A 22,578-nucleotide genomic window follows, 5' to 3' on the forward strand; every position below is an offset into this window, starting at 1 on the left:
GGATCCAGAGTACCTACCCAGGATCTAGCCCACAGCTCACAAGAGCGGTTACTATATCACCTGTTTGGTATTATCGTATTGCTTGGTGCTATCCAGGCGTTTTATGCCCTATTAGGGCACATTCATACCACGTTTGCATCATATTATATTGTATATTTTATCCCATGTATGTACCATTTTATGTAATCAACTTTTTATATTAAATGTAGTAATAGTTAATTGCTTTCTGGTGGTCCCGGATATTTGAGTACCCTCCTATTGTTCATATTGTTTGCATTATTCTTTCTGGATTCGGATGGATCCATGGAGTGAGCACTTGGTCCTTTGGGAGAATTTGGGGTGAGCCGCTGTTCTACATCCTCAATATTTAATCCTGCTTGATGCTTTTCACGTGTCCATGGGACAGACACCTCGTCAGGAGCAAGGATTAGGCCCCTTTCACACGGGCGAGTATTCCACGCGGATGTGATGCGTGAGTTGAAAGCATTGCACCCGCACTGAATCCTGACCCATTCATTTCTATGGTGCTATGCACACGAGCAGTGATTTTCACGCATCACTTGTGCGTTGCGTGAAAATCGCAGCATGCTCCTCTTTGTGCGTTTTTGACGTAACGCAGGCCCCATAGAAATGAATGGGGTTGCGTGAAAATCGCAAGCATCCGCAAGCAGGTGCGGATGCGGTGCGATTTTCACGCACAGGTTGCTAGGAGACGATCGGGATGGGGACCCGATCATTATTATTTTCCCTTATAACATGGTTATAAGGGAAAATAATAGCATTCTGAATACAGAATGCATAGTAAAATAGCGCTGGAGGGGTTAAAAAAAAAAAAATTAATAATTTAACTCACCTTAATCCACTTGCTCGCGCAGCCCGGCATCTCTTCTGTCTTCATCTTAGCTGTGTGCAGGAAAAGGACCTGAGGTGACGTCACTCCAGTCATCACATGGTCCATCACATGATCTTTTACCATGGTGATGGATTATGTGATGGACCATGTGATGACCGGAGTGACGTCACCACAGGTCCTGTTCCTGCCCACAGCTAAGATGAAGACAGAAGAGATGCCGGGCTGCGTGAGCAAGTGGATTAAGGTGAGTTAAATAATTATTTTTTATTTTTTTTAACCCCTCCAGCGCTATTTTACTATGCATTCTGTATTCAGAATGCTATTATTTTCCCTTATAATCATGTTATAAGGTAAAATAATAATACAATCTACAGAACACCGATCTCAAGCCCGAAATTCTGTGAAGAAGTTCGGGTTTAGGTACCAAACATGCGCGATTTTTCTCACGCGAGTGCAAAACGCATTACAGTGTTTTGCACTCGCGCGGAAAAATCGCGCATGTTCCCGCAACACACCCGCACCTTTTCCGGCAACGCCCGTGTGAAAGAGGCCTTAGGCTTCGGGGAAATGCTAACTACCTATAGATAGGAACAGGCGGTAATCACTGAACTAGTTACCACAATACAACACAAAATACCTCCACGGCAGCGCCCAATGCCATAGTACAGCACCACTGCCATCAGAACCTGTACTGCTAAATTTATACAGTCCATTATATGTAGATGTGCTGTAACTATTTGCCAATTCAAAACAGAGCAGAAATCTGTTAGAATGTTTAGCAAAAATCTTTATTTGTAGCATACAAAATTAATTTTGGGCCTATTACAAGTGCAGTCACATGACGCTGCCTCAACAGCGCCACTTGTAATAGACCAAAGGGGTCGTCTGTCACAGTGACGGCTTCTATGAAGATCTGCCCCCATTGGCTCCTCCCACTTTCCGTTGGCTGCTTTCATAATGTGGACATATTTTAGGCTCAAGATCCCCAGGTCATTAAAAGTCTGTGTTGAGTTTGCGCTGTGTGGGCACCAATCTCTTCTGCCATGTCTCCAACTGGCGCCAAAAATCTTGCACCTGCTCCTGCTCTCCATCCTCTCTCCCGGGGGCCGCATGCAACAAGCCTTGTGCTTTTCTTTAATTTCAGTCCTGTCATTCTGTACAAGCGAGAGTGCAAACATCGTACTGGCTAGAAAACTTGGCACATTCAAAAACAGCAACATTTTTTTTATAATGTACAACTTGCATTTTGTAAATTTTATAAATATAGTAACGTCATTTCCATTCTCCAGTTCAAGTCGCCGGAAATGGGCGCAAATATTTACATGAGAAATACGAAGGAAAAAAGTTCTTAAAAAAACGTCATAAATAAGCCATGAATGGAAAATACTGGAAAAGTTTTAAAGTGTCTTTGATGAAACATCTCCGTGTACAACGCCTCGGTTGGCAGTAAAGTTACTCCAGCGGCAGCCGAGGTCTCCTCATCTCTTGTCCTGGGGGAATGGAGACAAAATGCTTATTAATTGTGGTTTCGCAGTATCATACTGAACAATACAACTCTATAGAAATTACTACACACTATTGTTCGCCAAACTCTTCAAAAACATTTTATATATCTAGTCACCTCCAGATCTGCTGTCATGACAGCTGAGCTCCCACAAGACACTGAACTTTGGTTTGGCAGACAGCAGGGCACAGAAGTGAGAAAAGAGTTAAAGAAGTTGTGCCAAGTATTAAAGTTATCCCCTATCAACAAAATAGTTAACTGATCTGTGGGGGTCCGGCTGCTAGCACCCCCACCCATCCCAAGAACATGGATCCAATGTTCCCATCCCAAGTACAGCACTTTATTTGCACCAGTCCTATACAGAATAAATGGAATGGCAGGGCACATGCCCGGCCTGCTGTTCCATCTGGACAGGAACATGAGACCCCTGTTCTTGGGTGGGGGTGATTGAGTTCCCCACCACTCAGTAAGTTATCCCCTATCTTGTGGATAGCCAATAACTTTCATACTTGGCACAACCCCTTTAAAAGAACAGACCAGCCAAATGCTGTTATGTCTAGTGCAGGCTCAGAGGGAGTGGAGACTAACAAGTCATCTCTTTAAAGAGGTATTTCACAATTTTACTACTGATGCCTATCCTAAGAATAGGCCATCAATATATGATTGGTGGGGGGGTCAGACACCCCGCACCCCCACCAATCAGATGTTCTGCAGTAGCTCACGCTGGAACTACACGGCTCTGTCCATGCATGGTAGACAAATCTTGTTACTGCAGCACTGCTCCCACTGAAGTGAACGGGAGCAGTGCTGCTTTAGCCACTATACAATGGATAGAGCTACTCGTAAACCGCTGATCGGCCCTGCCATTCGGATATTGATGGCCTATCAGAAATGCTCCATGTAAACCCAACCTAAATCTCTGTATTTATATTCCACCTGTCAGGCCATACACTAGGCAGAACACAGTGTGTGAGTTATAGACACAGCTCTGGATGTGACTAAAGTATATAAGTATAGAGCATAAATACAGTCAGGTCCATAAATATCGACACAATTCTATAAATTTTGGCTCTAATCACCACCACAATGGATTTGAAATTAAACGAACAAGATGTGCTTTATCTGCAGACTGTCAGCTTTAATTTGAGGGTATTTACATCCAAATCAGGTGAACGGTGTAGGAATTACAACAGTTTGCATATGTGCCTCCCACTTGTTACGGGACCAAAAGTAATGGGACAGAATAATAATCATAAATCAAACTTTCACTTTTTAATACTTGGTTGCAAATCCTTTGCAGTCAATTACAGCCTGAAGTCTGGAACGCATAGACATCACCAGACGCTGGGTTTCATCCCTGGTGAAGCTCTGCCAGGCCTCTACTGCAACTGTCTTCAGTTCCTGCTTGTTCTTGGGGCATTTTCCCTTCAGTTTTGTCTTCAGCAAGTGAAATGCATGCTCAATCGGATTCAGGTCAGGTGATTGACTTGGCCATTGCATAACATTCCACTTCTTTCCCTTAAAAAAACTCTTTGGTTGCTTTTGCAGTATGCTTTGGGTCATTGTCCATCTGCACTGTGAAGCGCCGTCCAATGAGTTCTGAAGCATTTGGCTGAATATGAGCAGATACTATTTCCCGAAACACTTCAGAATTCATCCTGCTGCTTTTGTCAGCAGTCACATCATCAATAAATATAAGAGAACCAGTTCCATTGGCAGCCATACATGCCCACGCCATGATACTACCATCACCATGCTTCCCTGATGAGGTGGTATGCTTAGGATCATGAGCAGTTCCTTTCCTTCTCCATACTCTTCTCTTCCCATCACTCTGGTCCAAGTTGATCTTGGTCTCATCTGTCCATAGGATGTTGTTCCAGAACTGTGAAGGCTTTTTTAGATGTCGTTTAGCAAACTCTAATCTGGCCTTCCTTTTTTTGAGGCTCACCAATGGTTTACATCTTGTGGTGAACCCTCTGTATTCACTCTGGTGAAGTCTTCTCTTGATTGTTGACTCTGACACACATACACCTACCTTCTGGAGAGTGTTCTTGATCTGGACTACTGTTGTGAAGGGTGTTTTCTTCACCGGGAAAAGAATTCTTTGGTCATCCACCACAGTTGTTTTCCGTGGTTATCCGGGTCTTTTGGTGTTGCTGAGCTCACCGGTGCGTTCCTTTTTTTTAAGAATGTTCTAAACAGTTGTTTTGGCCACGCCTAATCTTTTTGCTATCTCTCTGATGGGTTTGTTTTGTTTTTTCAGCCTAATGATGTCTTGCTTCACTGATAGTGACAGCTCTTTGGATCTCATTTTGAGAGTTGACAGCAACAGATTCCAAATGCAAATAGCACACTTGAAATGAACTATGAACCTTTTATCAGCTCATTGTAATTGGGATAATGAGGGAATAACACACACCTGGCCATGGAACAGCTGAGAAGCGAGTTGTCGCATTACTTTTGGTTCCGTAACAAGTGGGAGGCACATATACAAACTGTTGTAATTTCTACACCGTTCACCTGATTTGGATGTAAATACCCTAAAATTAAAGCGGACAGTCTGCAGGTAAAGAACATCTTGTTTGTTTAATTTCAAATCCATTATGGTGGTGTATAGAGCCAAAAATGTTACAATTGTGTCGATGTCCCAATATTTATGGACCTGACTGTAGTTACACAGGCTATAACTCAACGCTCGTACTATACCATTTTTTTCTTTTGTTTTCATTTAAATTGAAAGCAACTTTATGTATATCTGATCAATGCAGTAAATATCTGCAAATGTCTAATATTTAGTTTAGCAAAAATTTTACTCTGAAAAAACAGCAGAGGCCGCTGTTGCTAAAGTCGGGTACATAATGACTTCAAATGGCTGACAACAGGGACAATAGATTTTATTTACCTGTCTCCCCTAGTCTGAAATGGTTGATAAAGGGAGCAATAGCTTGCCTCCTCTGCATTAGAATATAGACTGCGGTTAAACTGGTCGCTTTAATCTGATACTTATGCCCCTATTCTCTTACGGGACAACTCCTTGTGCTGTATCCGCTCGGTCATATCTCCAGCAATTCCTAATAATACACTTATTCTTATGGGAGAAATTCCCCAGGATGAGAAATTTTGCCCTCTTGAAAGGAAACCATCAGTAACCTGACATGAAGAGGCCGATAAATCCATCACGTCTCCTGTCACCTACAGAAAGGTGCACAAAAAAGAGCAAATATTTCCCCTGGGAAGCAGTGGGGCTCTAGGCTTTCACGAGTCTCGTGTGATCGAGTTTCCGCTCCGGGCCTCGGACACTCAGGATCTTTGAAGTTTGTTTGTTGAGATTTTGGTGAAGATGAGATATGGCGGCATTTACTGCTCTGCAGGGCTGAGTCACCTGTGCAGGTAGGTGCCATGTCCTGGGGTAGGAGCATGTAACCAGATCTGCTGCTCAGTACAGCCCAACCTCTATCAGCAGGGCAGAAATGAAAAATAATCTCTCGAATATTTCTAGTAGAAAATATTACCAGAATAAACTGCCTGAATTATTGTTTTTAGTCAACATTTTCCTGTGGCCGGTAAAACACTGGTGCAGGAGCTATCACCCAGGTTTATCAGACTTCAGAATGGCTCATCATTGTAAGAATGCAATCATTAAAGCAGAGGATGTATCTCCAGATAATTCAACAGTAGGAGTGTGGGAAAGCTGGATGGTGAGGTCTGTGGAACCTGTAACGGTGGCCACACTTGCATGCCAATCAACTTTCCTAGAGGTCTGAATGGCAAGTCTGCCTACTTATGTGGTGATCCCTCGCCCTGGACGTTCCCCACATTTGTCGCCATTAACGTTAATTATTTTCTTGTGCTGAAAACCTGCACAATATGTCTGTGAGATCAGTCAAAGCTGAAACCCTCCACAGCTCTGCTTCTATGGGGAGAGGGAGAACCGCCATTACTCATCGGGCCCCATGGAAAACAGTAAGATGTGAAATATCTTGTGTGACTGAAACCTTAGAGCAGAGTCCAGACAGACTCCATATCCAAAAAGAGAGGCGAAAACGCCCCATTACTGCACATGGTCCACAGAACGTGGACCTGAAATCAGCTCTGAGCTTGTGTAGTCATCTATTTACTAATGGTTTAAATGTAAAAAAATACAATGCTGATCTGCACACGTGCTATCCACATGTTCATGTGTCAATTTTTACCTACCAAATACTGCAGATCCATTTTTTCCTTCAGGGTTGAGAGGTGTGTGTCTAAGCCGTTGCAATATACCAGATATACAGCCCCCCTCCCTCAACCACCAACCATTTACAGCATAGAAGTCCATCGACACCACACATGGACTGTGTCACACTCCGGATTTGTATCACTGGACAGGTCATGTATATGTACATCATCAAAACGGCAGCTGGAGGCCCTAATGTAAGAGAAGCCCCCCTCCCTGCGAGATCATTTGTAGGCCAGTTGCCCTCTTTTAAACCATTATCTATAAAGCTGCCATCTCGGAACACTTGCCCCTTTCCTGTATGATCAGCAGATTTTGTGACGTACAAACCCCAAGTCTCACCTCTTTCCTTTCCCCTGTTTTGCTTCTTCCAAATGGATAATTCCTGGACCCTGCGGACCCCCGGGACGAGCTGCTTCCTGATGTGGAGCAATTGCTGGATATCTGACTTCTGGACAGGAAGTTGGGTTTACTGTATGGAATGATTTCTTCATCTACAGTGATAACGGGAGATGGAGGAATAGACGTCATTTATCCAGACCGTCTGACAAGACAGTAGATAGCATACACTAAAGAGTATTTATCATGAGGGAATTTCTTAAAGTCTATTTTGCTTTAGTCTGCATTGGTGAAATATGCGCCAAATTTATCAAAAGCTGCGCGATACATTTTGTCTACAGACTGGACTCCGGTTTTTACACCATCACCATACTGGAGTTGACCAGATGTTAAATTGTGAGAAATACATTTTTATATTATTAAAAGATTTATCTAAGGTTATATAAGCGATGCAACATAGAATGTACCCGGCAGTGATGTCCCCACAGTGAGAATTACTGTAGAGGGAATGGTTATATGTAAGGTAGAAGCTGATGCATAACCAGATATTACCTTCTCTGTGGTAAGGTGGGTGCGATGTACCCCCTCGCTGGTGTCCTGCTCCAGATCTTCTCTCAACAGAAGACGTGGCACAGGCCTCTCTCTCTAGTGACGATCCGCAGTATTCCATGCGGGGGGAGCCTGGTTCTTCATCAGCAGGAGGGGGCTCTGGCGGTGGGGGGAGATCTGGGTAATTCAATAAAAATGTAAAAAAAACACAAAAAAAACAAAAAACGACATCTATACCACAAAAAGATCACTTTATGTATGCATCTTTCTAAAGTGTAAATCATGTAGGGTATCTTCCTAATATATCTGGGGTGCAATCACATTGTCCAAGTCTATTGGGCAAGCTCCTGGCATAAGTCCTATGTATCCACAGCCGCCTCCCCCCCCCCCGCCCCATCACCTAACTTTTTTTTAGCATAGCATAGTGTGGCCGACTAAGCTATTCTATACACAGGCATCCAGGCTTTGTGACCTATGCTACTGACATAGAAGCTGATAGGCAATGTATGCCGCTGTTTGCCTATACACTGGCATCGTTCACGAAATCCTTCCAACATGCAATGACTGTTCTGCCCCTCTCCCAAATATATATTAAAAATTTAAATTAAAAAAATCAGCTGCCACTAGGGGGTGCAATCTTTGTACAGCAGAATTTTATATTTCTTATTGACTGGAATAGGTGGTACATACAGATTGCCACCAAGTGTCAGGAAGAGGTGCGTATGGGGGAAATGGAACAACAGTACCCTGTACTAAAGAAACACCGCACTAAAGTCTTATCAAATATATAAGGAAAATGCTCTGAATCCTTTAAGGTGTCCATATTCCCTGACTTCACTTACATATACACAATGAGGTTCGGCAGAGCATGTATGTGCTATCAATGGAGAGGCAGGGGAGAGCTGCCGCCGAAAACCTCTGGCAGGGGCTTATCTCTCAGGAGAACAAAAGGACTGGGCGACAAATTTAATTACTCCCAACATCATCTGTCGCGGCTCGAGTACACATTAGATTTCAGTCCAGTCCTGCTGAAAATGTCAAGTTTGGGAATGTGTATGGACGGGCTCACTAGAACATAGCCTTCTGCAATGTAGAGGTGATCTGGTTCTGTTACTCCCAACGTTCAGCAGAAAAGATCTGTAATCTCCACTTTGTCACAGAATTCTCCAAATTCCCATCAGAAGGCAATGACAGCCCTGGCCGTAACTTAATCCATTAAGTGGGGTTGTCCGAGCTGCTAATGACTTCAAGATGTAACAGATAGGGCAGATAGGATTTCAAGTGATTTTAATTATTCTCTCTCCCCAGAAGTCGCTGTTACAGTTGAAGCTTTATCAGAGGAAACATTTCACCTATTGTCCATGTATGTCAGCCAGGAATGTGGGGATAAAGTATGCCGACTATGGCCATGGGCTCACCTGTAGTAATGTCCATAGCACAGCTGGCTGGAGGGCAGGTAGAACCCTCACATGGTTTTCATTTTTTATGTATATTTCAAAGAGCCTTAATTAAAAGAACTGAAATGGTCTTTGACCAGCACATCCCTATGAGTGGATACACGCTTTACAAAGCTTAGAAAAATATAGTAGAAATTTATTTATTTATTTGGGGGGGTCAAATTGAATAAAATTTTCTCCCTAAATGACACTACTCACCTCCCTGCTTAGCTTCCCGTCGATAGTGAGCGGACTTAGATTTTTTTTTGCCTTTTGATTTCTGTCCAGGGGGAGTGCCGATGTCTCCCGACAGGGGTTGTGCTTTTCCTGGAGGGAATAAGTATAATAATTTAATATTAAAGCAGATTATTTACACAGAACATTTCATATCTGATAACACTTTGCACAAAACATATGTAACTAGTGTCACCTATCGGACAAGATGAGGTAAAGTGATACACCCATTCCTGTTAATAGAGCACCATGCCCTGGTAGTTGAACTCTTGTACATAGGGGGCAGTATTATAGTAGTTATATTCTTGTACATAGAGGCAGTATTATAGTAGTTATATTCTTGTACATAGAGGCAGTATTATAGTAGTTATATTCTTGTACATAGAGGCAGTATTATAGTAGTTATATTCTTGTACAAAGGAGGCAGTATTATAGTAGTTATATTATTGCACATAGAACCAGTATTATAGTAGCTATATTCTTGTACATAGGAGACAGTATTATAGTAGTTATATTCTTGTACATAGGGGGCAGTATTATAGTAGTTATATTCTTGTACATAGGGGGCAGTATTATAGTAGTTATATTCTTGTACATAGGGTACAATATTATAGTAGTTATATTCTTGTACATAGGAGGCAGTATTATAGTAGTTATATTCTTGTACATAGGGGCAGTATTATAGCAGTTATATTCTTGTACATAGGAGGCAGTATTATAGCAGTTATATTCTTGTACATAGGAGGCAGTATTATAGCAGTTATATTCTTGTACATAGGAGGCAGTATTATAGAATTATATTATTGTACATAGTGGCAGTATTATAGTAGTTATATTCTTGTACGTAAGAGGCAGCATTATAGCAGTTATATTCTTGTACATAGGAGGCAGTATTATAGAGTTATATTATTGTAGATAGTTATATTCTTGCACAAAAGAGGACAGTAATAGAGCAGTTTTTCCTTTGTACACAGAGCAGCAGTAGAGCAGTTCTATTCTTGTACATAGGGTGAAGAATTATAGATCCTGTCCAGGACTGACCTATGTTGGGGTAATTGACATTCTCTGAGCTAAGCGTTGGATTCTGGCTGAGGTTCCGTCTGTGTCCATGCCGTGGCGTCTCTCCACCCTCTGTATGGGACTGTATCAGAGGAGGACTGGGGGCTCTTTGCATTGGTACAGATCCAGTTGGCATCCGCCTACATATGAAAATAAATGAAAAAGTAACATCTCTAGGTGCTGGAATAGTCAGACATAATTATGGACTGACTACTTAGTAAATGGAGATAACATATGAGTTGAGAAGAATTCTCACCTGGGATTAGGGGGAAGGTCAAACTCTTGCAGCCTTGGGATGTCCTCTGACTCATGGAGCTCGTCTCGGGGGGACGGGGTAAGTGTAGCAGTGGACTGTTGACCATACGACTGTGCCGGAGAAGAAGCTTCTCCACGAGGGGGAGGAGGAGGACAATCTTCTGGAATGTTCTCCATCAAATATGTCCTTTCTGGTAATGGTGGACACCATTCTTCTGTCTCAGAACTATGGAAAAATAATTTTCCAACTGTAACTCCAACTGTACATATTGTTAAAAAAAATAAAATAAAAAAATCTCCTACCTAACTTAATTTGCTATTCTAAATACAATATAAAATTCAGTTTCACCTGGAATATGGCATCCACTTTCTTCACCCGCCATTTACTTTCACATGTCCTCTTTTTCAGTATTTAATGTTTGTATTATACAGGAATATGACCTGAATGGTTGGCGCATGACGCAAAGGATCTGAAATGCCTAAACTCCAACTGGAGAGGTATTCAAAAAGACATGCTGTTGGGGAGGGTCAATCAACACTTTACAGGTTATGAACACCTTCGGAGGCAATTTTTGTTTATGATTGCATTTTACTCATTTTTGGTTAAAAATCATATTTTCAATTGGCCTTTATTAAAAATATTGAGCCATTCAGTTACAAAGGGTTAACTGTTTTTCTAAGGACTCATGCACACAGCCTTTGCCCGGCCATGGCGGTATTGCGTTCCGCATACAGCGGGTCCGCAATACACGGGCACCGGCTGTGTGCACCCCGCATCACGAATGTGGAACCATTTACTTGAATGGGTCCGCAATCCGGGAGATGCGGTGCGGTGCAGAACGGAAGCACAGATCGGAAGCACTACGTAGTGCTTCCGTGGTATTTCTGTCCGTGTCTTTGCCCCGCAAAAAAATAGAACATGTTCTATTTTTTTACGGTGCGGATGGATCACGAACCCATTTAAGTTAAATGAGTCTCGATCCATCCCAGCCGCCGCACGGATGTTGCTAGTGCATTGGGGACCGCAAATTGCAGTCCCCAATGCACGGAACAGCTGCACAACGGCCATGTGCATTAGGCCTAACTGTGTGACTGGTACTTTCACTTTGTGCTGGTCATCTAATAACCCTTATCTCTAAACTACTAAGAGGTCATAAACACTTATTTAAAGGATAACTGTCGTATATATATTTTTTTGGAGTATTGGATTGTGGTGATTGATATCTCATTGGTGGCCCTATTTCACCTTTTCACTGTGTATTCAATTACCCCTTAATTCCACATTCTTGTTCCCTGTACTGCCTACTTTTACCTGTGCTTAAAATAGGGTTGCTAGGCATGGTCCGTCTATCTATTGATAGACGGAGCACGCAGCGTGCAGGGTCACATTACTGACAGCCAGGGACTGTAAGTAAATGATTAAAGCCAGGTCCTCCCCAGCAGCTGATAACAGTGCCTGGGCTGTGTGCACTTCTCCCTGTCCCTGCGCTTGGCAGACGCTCCCTCACTCAGCAGACTGGGAGTAGGCAGGGGTGAACCAGCGCAGCCCAGGGAAGGGAGATCTGCCATCTGCTCAGTGTATAAATGAAAGCAACATGTGGTAAGAGGACCCCTTTGTACTGCAGGAGATTAACCCTTTAGGGGGAGGGCTCTGGTTACTGACACTTTTGGGGGGCTATTGTTACTGGCTAGTGAGGGCAGGCGGGATTAGCCTCGGGCTGAGGGCAGTGGCGGCCATCTTAACTGAATAGTGAAATTGCAGTTTTATGCAGACTGGTTGCTAAGGGCTGAATCTTATTAAATATGGGGTAAGTCAGTCTAATAGTAACTGATTCTGGAATATCATGTTATTAGTAACTACATATATGAAAATGGAAATTAGGGTCTAAATGTGACAGTTATCCTTTAAGCCACATACTTATCAGTAAGATAAGAACTGAGCTATAACGCCACACAACATAAAAAACAACTTTTCGTCTGCTACTGGGCAAAAACCATTTGTCCTATACTAAATCGAGTGTGTGGATTACAAATCTGAAGTCAGAATTGTTGTAACACGTCACAAAATTTTGCATAAGTATGCCTAAATGAATTCAGCACTTGGAAAGCATTGAATAATTTTGAACAGAACGAGTTTTACTCCAACAATTACCTGATCTACATCAAAGTTTGCGTAGTAAACAGTGTATGAAAATGTGATAGAATAACAAAGTTTTTTCAGTTTAAAAGTCTTGAGCAAGGCCCAGTACTGTTAAAAGTGCTTCAGGCATCTGCTTTTGCATTTGTAAACGGTCATATTTTCACATTGCAAAAACCAGCAGTAGTCCCCCTTAATGTTGGAATTCCAGCGGCCTTGATTCCTGTTCTCCATTGTAGAAATATCTTTATGGAACCGCTCTCCATGTTCGTCACTTACGTGTCCCAAATTGGGTGGGAAAATGTCAAGATGGGAATGTAAGAAATGCACTTTCAATGACATTCGGCAGCCAAGTTGTTCATATGCTGTAAGCATGTTGTCTACTAATTCAGCATAGTTTGCAGCTCGTCTGTTCCCAAGGAAGTTCTGCACTACTAGCACAAATGCATCTCAAGCTGCAAGACGCACTCGCTTTGTCAGATTCTTGCGCTGATCATAAGTAGTGAATTTGCCACATATGTAGCAGAAATTATCTGGATCGTTAACACATTTGCGTTTATCCATCTTAAGTTTCAAAACTGATCACACTATGACAGATCACTTTATCAAAATATACTTACTGCTGACATCGGCCTGAGTGCGTCCAAACAGGTCTGGACATGTCCATTGGACAATCTCCAATATAATGCATTAATATTATAACTGAATAGGCTTTGCATGTACTTAACCCTTTAAAGGACCTCCGCCATACATGTACGGTGGAAGTCCGGTCCCCAAACATGGCGCCCGCTCGCACGTGCAGCAGGCGCCAAAGCCGCCGGGTTTCTGCTATTTTAAATTGCAGAGACCCACGGCACATAAGGCTCATCACATACATTTTCCCTTTCAGATGCCATGGTCAAATGTGACCACGGCATCTGCGCAGAACGGAAGCGGAAGCTGAGATCGGGGAACCCGTTATATTGATCTAATAGGCTAAAGCCTCAAGCAGGCTTCGGTGCCTATTAGATGACTATAACAATACAGGCCACTAGGTGGCAGCATTGTATTGGTATAGTGCAAATGAAGTGTTCAATGGTGTCTATATAGACATCAATGAACACAATAGGCAATCTAATGATTGCCAGTTATTGTCACCCAAGGTGACTTTAAAAAGTAAAAAAAAAGTTTTGCCAATATATAAAAAAAAAAAGGTCAAATCACCCCCCTTTCCTTAAAATAAAAATACTTAAACAATAAAAAAATAAACATCATGGGCATCGCCAAGTGCGAAAATGCCTATACTATTAAAATATAACAATATTAACGGCATACGGCAAATGGCATAATGCCAATTTGCCAATTTTTGTCACTTCAACTACCCAATAATTTATTTTATAAACAGTGATCAAAAAGTCGCACACACTTCAGATTGGTATAACTAAAAAGGACAGATTGTCCCGCAAAAAATGAGCCCTCACACAGCCCCATACACATAACTACTAAAAAGTTATAAAGGTCAGAATATGGTTATAAAAAAAAATAAAAAAATTCCCTCAAAGGTTTTAATTCATTTTTTTGTATTAAAACGCAAGAAAAATTATACAAGTGTGGTATCGTTGTAACCGTACTGACCTGGAGAATGAAGATAACAGGTCAATTTTACCGCATAGTTTACAGTGTAAAAAAATAAAATAAGAATTCTTTATCAGAATTGTGTTTTTTCCCAATTCTACCCCATTTGGAAATTTTTCCAGCTTCCTACTACATGGTATGCAACCGTAAATAGTGCCATTATAAAGTACAACTTGTCCCGCAAAAAATACCCCCTCATAAGGCTATGTGAATGGAAAAATAAAAAAGTTAGTACTATGGGAAGGCGGGGAGTGAAAAACGAAAATGCAAAAATGGAAAATCCCAGGGTCCTTAAGGGGTTAAAATCTAGATGTGTCAGGCAAACTCCTACAGTATCTTAGCTATGTACACACAAAAATTACATATTTTTTTAATAAACACCAATTGAAAAAAATGATTTATAGCTCAGAATAAGTACAATGCAATAATAAAAAAAATTGCCTCCAAAGGTGTACATAGCCTTTAACTTTGATAATGTTGCGCCATGCCCATTCTCTTTTACTATAGGGGTTTTCCATTTCTTCTATACTGATATTATTATTCTTAGCATAGGAAATCAATATCAGATTGTCTGGCAGCCCCACGATCAGCTGTTTGAGGAGGCTGCGGCACTCCACTGAACACCACAGCCTTCTTACAGCTTACCAATCACACCACCGTCCATTGGATAGCTGCGCCTAGGCCAGTGATGGCGAACCTTTTAGAGACCAAGTGCCCAAACTGCAACCCAAAACCAACTTATTTATCGCAAAGTGCCAACACGACAATTTAACCTCAATACTACAATCCAATATAGTCCACGTACTTTATCATTTAGCTATGATAACCTGCCTACATTCAATGCTCTTTATAGTGTGCCCCGCGCTGATGGATGCAGGAGAAGTCTAAGGCATATTGGTACACCATAGACTCTTTCCAGCTGCGGGTGCCCACAGAGAAGGCTCTGAGTGCCGCCTCTGGCACCTGTGCCATAGGTCTGCCACCACTGGTCTAGGCCATGTGACTAATGTATGTGATGTCACAAGCCTAGGAAGAGGCTGCAGCGCTCTGAGGAGCGCCTTGGTCTCCTCTAACAACTGGTCAGCAGGGGGTGCCGGGAGTCGGACCCCTGCCAATCTGATATTAAAGGGGTTGTCTCACTTCAGTAAGTGGCATTTATTATGTAGAGAAAGTTAATACAAGGCACTTACTAATGTATTGTTATTAGGGATAGCTAGCGCTCTGTACAGTATTAGAATGTATTGGCTCCTATGAGCAGAAGTTATTACTTCACATAATTACTTAATAAATACATTTTTACTGTAAAAAAACATTTCCCGAACTCTGGTTCGGTTCAAGTGGTACTCCGAAGTAGATTCGCTCATCCCTAATTGTGATTGTCCATATTGCCTCCTTTGCTGGCTGGATTCATTTTTCCATCATACTGTATTATACACTGCTCGTTTCCATGGTTACAGACCACCCTGCAATCTATCAGGAAAAAGCTCCAGACTATGTGAGCTCCCATGGTCCCGGCCACCATAGAGGCTTTTTCCTATAGTGTACAATCACTACCACCACTGATTGCAGGGTGGTCTGTAACCATTGAAACGAGCAGTGTATAATGTGATGGAAAAATTAATCCAGCCAGCAAAGGAAGCAATATGGACAATCACAATACATTAGTAAGTGCCTTGTATTAACTTTTCCACATGACAAATGCCACTTGCTGAAGTGACACGAAGCCTTTAATGACACCTTCAGATAATCAGCCATAAATAACAAAATCTCGTAAAACTCCTTTAATGACTTCTAATATCCACATATCATAACAGAATAATACCAGTGCAATAAATTATTTCACTTTTGCTGTTCATTGGATGTGATCTGAGTGACAACCAGGAATATCCACAGATCGTGAAAACCTGGCTTCATAACTATGTTTATTAAAATGAATCAGACCTTAAGTCCGCGCTTTACAAACAGCAGCGTCTTAAATTGCAATTATAAACAAACAGGATTGCTCGCCAGGAATCTGCTGGCTTGGCGCAGCCTGACAGACACTAGAGCATAAGCCTAGGCTGGAAGAGGAAGCTCATTTGGAAGCGAACTCACTTCATTTCCACGTCAGAGTCTTCGTCCTGGAACTGATTCAGCTCGTTGGCTGGTGGTGGTGGTGGCAACACTTCAGTCCAATTTAGAGATGGCGTCTTAACTGGTTTCCCCATCGATTTCTGTTTGCCAGGCTTATTGACTGAAACAAAACAATAACACCTACATGTAAATGAGGCTACATTATTATAGAAAATGGCATGTGATATTCAGTGATTACAGACCAAAATTCTGCCTTTAAATTGACTCATAGCAGCTGTAGTTTTGTACAAAAGGGTCAGTATTTATAGTAGGAAAATTCTTTTACATATGAGGCGGTATTATGTAATTATATTCTTGTAAAGAGGCAGCATTATAGTAGTTATATTCTTGTACATAGGCAGTAGTGTTATAGTAGTTATATTCTTGTACATAGGCAGTAGTGTTATAGTAGTTATATTCTTATGCAGTATTACAGCAGTTATATTCCTGTACGTAGGGGCAGTATTATAGTAGCTATATTTCAGTACATAGAGAATAGTATTACAGTAGTTATATTCTTGTACAGAGAGAGCAGCGTTTATTGTAGTTATATTCTTCTACATAGGAGGCAGTATTACAGTAGTTATATTCTTGTACATGGGGGCAGTATTATAGTAGTTATATTATTCTACATAGGGGGCAGTATTATAGTAGTTATATTATTCTACATAGGGGGCAGTATTATAGTAGTTATATTCTTGTACATAGGAAGCAGTATTATAGTAGTTATATTCTTGTACATCGGGGACAGTATTATAGTAGTAATATTTTTGTACATAGAGGGCAGTATTGTATTAGTTATATGCTTGTATGTGGGGGCAGTATTATTTATATTACACTTATTTGCAACACTGGTGCAGTCCTGCACTCTCCATGCCCCAGGGTACAAGTGTGAAGCTGGATACTGGAACTGTTGCCAGTATTAGGGTTCATGCACACGACCATTGTTGTTTTGTGGTCCGCAAATTGCAGACCCGCAAAACACAGATACAGGCCGTGTGAATTCCGCATTTTGCAGAACGGAACAGCCGGCCCATAATAGAACAGTCCTATCCTTTCCTGTAATGCGAACAATATTAGGACATGTTTTATTTTTTTGTGGAACAGCTATACGGACACGGAACGCACATGGAGTCATTTACGTTGTTTTTTTTTTGCGGCCTCACTGAAGTGAATGGTTTCTCATATAGCCAGCAAAAAATAAAAACGGAGTGAACATGGACAAAAAAATACGTTCGTTATAGTAGTAATTCTTACAAACAGAGGGAAGCATTACGGTGGTTGCATTCCTGTACTTTGGGGGGCACTATTATAGGGGTTGTATTCTTGTACATAGGGGGCACTGTTATAGCAGTTGCAGTCCTGTACACAGGTGGCATAATTATAATTGCTGTATTCTTGTACTTGTGACAACCATTTTTTTGCCTCAGTAGTTGCTTCCCTCATCATTATCTTTGTAAATATCTCTAAATTCTGCACATCAAAATACAATCAATTACCGTTTTCGGCCTTGTTTCGCTCAGGCTGTGCATACAGGATTCCAGACGTTCCAGCCTGGACGTTCCAGGCATTGTCTTCTGACTCAGGAGAGTGCAGGTTCTGACCTCCATAGGGTACAACAGGTGTGGTGGCATAAGGAGTAGCGTGCTGTGAATAAACTCCATTAAAAGTCCTCATGTCATCGCTGGTGGGGTCAATGGTGCTATAGATTGGTCCGTCTGACACCCCAGTCCCAAATTTCTCTGTTTGGGCAATGTAGTTGGAGATCCCAGCATCTGTCCAAACCATAGGAGATTTAATAAGCAGAAAATATTTGTAATATTTTTCATTGTTAATGAGATAAGACCAATCTGTAATCTGAGAACTGTAATTGTTTGAATGGTTTTTCAAATTAATATAAACCACCAATGGAGTGAAAATGAGATTTACTCTGCACGTCATAATGAAAAAGACTATTAAAAACCAATGTCTTTATTGCCTAAACATATTTCATGCAAATGCTAAATGGAATGCTAATTAAAAACGGTCCCTGATGAAAGGGTTGATTCACACAGTGTTTTCCAACGTGGATTTTGGTGTGTATTCTGCTTCTAGATCCATATGGGAATCTGCATGAAATCAGCATTCTATTGTTTTTAATGGGAATTCGTGTTGCCAATTCATAGCTGCAAATTTGAAATACATGACATTTTACGCTGAATGGGGCTAATCAACATGCGGATATACAGCAGAAATGTAAAAATTAATTTACATATGTCGAGTGAGCAGGCAATGATTGGGAAGGAACTGTTCCTTCCTAATAAATGCCTGCTCGTCAAATACATGCAGCAATCGCCTCCACTGTATGGGAACGAACAATGGTGACTTCAACCGCTTGTCCTCATACAGATTCATTGTTTGTGGCCACACAGCCCGATCTGCTGTCCAGAAACGACTATTTAAAGTGCTGTATGTGCTTGCTTATCGGGCGATTGTCGGCACCTTTACACAGGCTGATTATCGGGAACCAGCATTCATACCCAATAATTGGCCCAATAAAAGTCTTTTGTAAATCCATCTTGAAGGGTCAGCCTCAGATTTCTGCCATGGGTTCCACATTAGATGTTTCAACATGAACAGACAATTGTGTGAACACACCCTAATATGTTTGGTCACTGTGGCCACTGTTTTCTGTGCAGTGCATGATGTTCTGTACAATGCGGGGACCACCATTGGGTATTTGTAGCTTACTTACCATTATAGTATCTCTCTGAGGGGTTGTGATTTCCAGGGCAGCAGTTCACCGCAGCCTCCTTGGGCTTGCCATTTCTCAGAAGGTTGGTTGCAGGCCAGGAATCAGCCAGCCAGGGGTAGTTGGAAGCACTAGTTGCCAACATGCCAGGCCTGGGGAAAACAGATATATGAGGAGAATCGCAAAAGGATATGAAGTAATGCTTATCCTTATATATAGAAAACCAAGCCAGACAAAAATATATAAAGGGAATCATTATAATAAGCAGCCTAGCTCTTAAATTAAAGGGAGCACTCCGAACAAAACGAATACACTAAGGAGCGACCATGACTAATTAGACCATCACTCAGAACCGGAGTGTCCCTTTAATGATTCATACAGGTCTTTGGTTGGATCCATAGTGTGTCTTACTTGCTCTATAGACCACAATTGTGCAGTTCATGTGTTTGACGTATCGTACATAATGATTTCACATACTGTATGATCTCTCACCTGGCCGTTATATGACTGGAGGCCTCAGTGTGAGGAAATGACACTGCAAAAAAAACATATAATTAGTGTGCAGTAAGGTAACATCTATGGATGACGATGAGGAGTATAAGCCGATAGTTACCTGCTGGGGTGTAGGCGAAGGAGGCTGTAGAATAAAGACAAAGAAAACATTAATTTTCTGGGTCGTGTTCACACATAATGGCTCAGCTCTGTACATACAAACACGTGTGATGACTTGCCGTCCACTAATGGCCTTAATATGGGGATTACTTACCTGTATAATGACTCAGCTCCTTCCTCTTCTTTCTGCGGCAGTATATCCAGACGCTGAAGCACATCAAGATGACCCAGCAAGCCCCACCGATGCCTGCAATGAAGGCTGGCTGCTTCACAACATCTGTGATCTGCTCTGTCAGACTGACGCTATCTCCGGTGTTAATGGAAATATGATCAGAGGAGGGTTCTGTGAATAAGAAATAGAGGGTATAACTGCCATGCCACTAAAAGGCTCACAATCATCACACAATGAAGAGTGGGCATTTAACTGGCATACAGGAGGAATACTTACTGATCTGGATGGTGATTGGCTGGCTCTTAACTCCAAATCCGGCACTCGTGGCAGCAGCGACTTCAACACGGTACAGAATCCCCGGAACCAGGCCCCGAATAACTGTGCTGTGCACCGTGCCATCCACTGTCCTGTTTATATGATAGCGGGACTCGTTTCCTAAACACCAAATCTGTGGAACAGAATTTACCTGTGTGTAAGAACCCGTCTATAAATCAAATGTAAAATGATGTTCAAGGGAATATATACGTCCATGAACAGACTTCCCTAGAGAGGGATAACACTGCCGTAGCACTTGCGATGAAAGCAGTAACTTGTTATTACACTATACTTACCCCATAGGCTTAAAGGGATTGTCCAGGACCAGAAAAACATGGCCGCTTTCTTCCATAAGCAGCACCACATCTGTCCATGGGTGTCTGTTATTACTGCTTGGCTCCACTGAAGTGAATGGGACTGAGCTACAACACCACAACCATCCTGTGGACAGGAGTGGTGTTGTTTTTAGAAGAATGCAGCCAAATTTTTGGATCCTAGACAACCCCTTTAAGACCTTTTCCAATATTAAGAGTTTTCCACTTTGGGCATGGTTTTTCACTCAGTATCTTCTTTGAAGATAACTGAATGTGTCCTGCTGTTGAGACGCCTTGAACCAGCAGGAAACACTTGCTAAAGCATTACATGGCATTCCCTGAGAACAGCGGGCATCTATGGCATGCAACATCACCATGCTCTGGCTAATATAGAAGAGTCCAGCCAGGGGGAACTCTTCCATCATCTCCATACAGTAACCCTTTTTTGGCCTTTAAATGTATAAGGGATTAATTGAAAATGACCATTCTCCGCACACTCAGTGCACTCACCCGATACTCCTGGATAAGGCCATGTTGGTGCTCTACAGGAGGAGGTTCCCATGTAATACTGATATTCGTGCTGTTACTGGTGCCGACTGTCACTACAGCGACAGACTGTGGTGGAGCACTGGGGACTGTGAAAAACAGAAATCATGGAAAGTTTAGAAACGTGATTTATACCTTCCAGAACCCTAAAACAGGTCATGTCTACCTTGCCTTTCATCTCAGGTACGTACTATTCCATCATTTCCTAAACAGATGTTTTATTCGGACACATTTTTAGTCACTGCAGAGAAACACAATGGCGCCAAAATACATGACACCAACACACACAGTACAAAGCACCCCGAGCAGCACTTCCATCTCATCTATCAAAATGGTTATAATGGGCAGTGGATCATAATGCTATAGGCAGGGGCGGACTGGGAACTTAAAATAGCACTCCCACAAAAATGTTTATTCTCGGACCTGTAAAAGGTGAAAGGTACATGATGTGAACTGCAGTGAAGGTTATCTTCTTGCCAGTGACTGTATTTGTGAGTTATCCCCTCCCTTCGGATCCTCAGCTGTGTCATGCGACCAACACTCTGACAGCATTATTATGTGTGGACAGGAATCCAGTTTCTCTATCTATTCCTATGGGAGCCTCAATGGCAGTTTCATAGGATTGAAGAAAAGTAACTGACTTCCTGTCCTGTGTCAGTTGGAAATCAGAGAGTTGGTCACATGACACAGCTGAGGATTAGAAGGGAGGTTATAAGTCACAAACACAGTCACTGGTAAGAAGATTACTTTCTATATGGATTACATCAGTGATGCCCAATCTACGGCCCGCGAAGCTGTGTCATGCGGCCCCCGCAGTGACCGGAGGCCTTAGACTTTTCCCTGTTTTTTATCAGCGCAGGGTGTGCTGTGAATGGCACAGGCAGCGCAGCGATGCTGCCTGTGCCTACAATAACCAATAGCATAGCTCCGGACAGCAAGGAGCTTTGCTATTGGTTAGATTGGGTGGGAGCCGGAGCGATACAGTGTCCTGCAGTAGGGGAAGCCGGCGGGAGCTGGAAGCAGGAGGAGCCGGCTTCCCCTACTGCGACTCTCTGCCGCTTATATGTCAAAGTACGGTGGGTTGACAGTAGCTCCATTCCCCTGAAGAAGCCACATCTAGTGGTGAAACATGTTGGGGCAGCTGCAATTCGGATTTTAGACTAGGTGCGTGCAGGACTAAGTGTCTTAGTGTGGGATGACTGTAGACTCACCGCACTTTGACATATAAGCGGCAGAGAGTCGCGATAAATGATATACAAAGCGAATAATCAAAAGCGACTTGACAGATGGTCCTCAAATATGCGATCTATCTAGATATATAATGACTGTTGGAACAGCAAACAGAAAGAAAGATAGACGCATAAGAATGAGGCAGGATATATGGGTGAAGTAACCCATAGTCTCTGCCGTCTGAGTGCAACAGCACCTATAATTTGAAAGTTTTCCTTTTTTCTCCCGATTCATAATTTTTTTAATAGATGAAATAAATGTTACGTTTTAATAGACCTGAAACGGGAGTTTAGTAGCCTAGGCTATTTGAACCATATTATTTAGATTATCCCGGGTCCCAAGGGTCCTTG

General features: G+C 42.1%; 1 protein-coding gene across 3 annotated transcripts in view; it reads right to left on the reverse strand.

The window, feature by feature from the left end:
• Window positions 1–1,631: 1,631 nt before the first annotated feature.
• Window positions 1,632–22,578, reverse strand: part of ROBO3 (roundabout guidance receptor 3) — a 141,284-nt gene continuing 120,337 nt past the window's right edge. For 2 of the 3 annotated variants that reach the window (XM_040431143.1, XM_040431135.1), the window contains 14 exons: window positions 20,963–21,087; window positions 20,100–20,271; window positions 19,806–19,994; window positions 19,653–19,676; window positions 19,532–19,574; window positions 19,043–19,191; window positions 17,808–18,083; window positions 16,291–16,429; window positions 10,447–10,671; window positions 10,173–10,330; window positions 9,117–9,224; window positions 7,465–7,638; window positions 6,916–7,067; window positions 1,632–2,343 (listed from right to left, as the gene is read on the reverse strand). In XM_040431143.1, coding sequence (XP_040287077.1) covers window positions 2,332–2,343; window positions 6,916–7,067; window positions 7,465–7,638; window positions 9,117–9,224; window positions 10,173–10,330; window positions 10,447–10,671; window positions 16,291–16,429; window positions 17,808–18,083; window positions 19,043–19,191; window positions 19,532–19,574; window positions 19,653–19,676; window positions 19,806–19,994; window positions 20,100–20,271; window positions 20,963–21,087 — 1,946 coding nt within the window. In that variant the 3' untranslated portion in view covers window positions 1,632–2,331. The remainder of the gene's footprint in view (window positions 2,344–6,915; window positions 7,068–7,464; window positions 7,639–9,116; window positions 9,225–10,172; window positions 10,331–10,446; window positions 10,672–16,290; window positions 16,430–17,807; window positions 18,084–19,042; window positions 19,192–19,531; window positions 19,575–19,652; window positions 19,677–19,805; window positions 19,995–20,099; window positions 20,272–20,962; window positions 21,088–22,578) is intronic. The other variant, XM_040431153.1, reaches the window with a different exon arrangement.

This window comes from Bufo bufo, chromosome 1 (assembly GCF_905171765.1).
Source record: "Bufo bufo chromosome 1, aBufBuf1.1, whole genome shotgun sequence".
NCBI classification, from domain to species: Eukaryota; Metazoa; Chordata; class Amphibia; order Anura; family Bufonidae; genus Bufo; species Bufo bufo.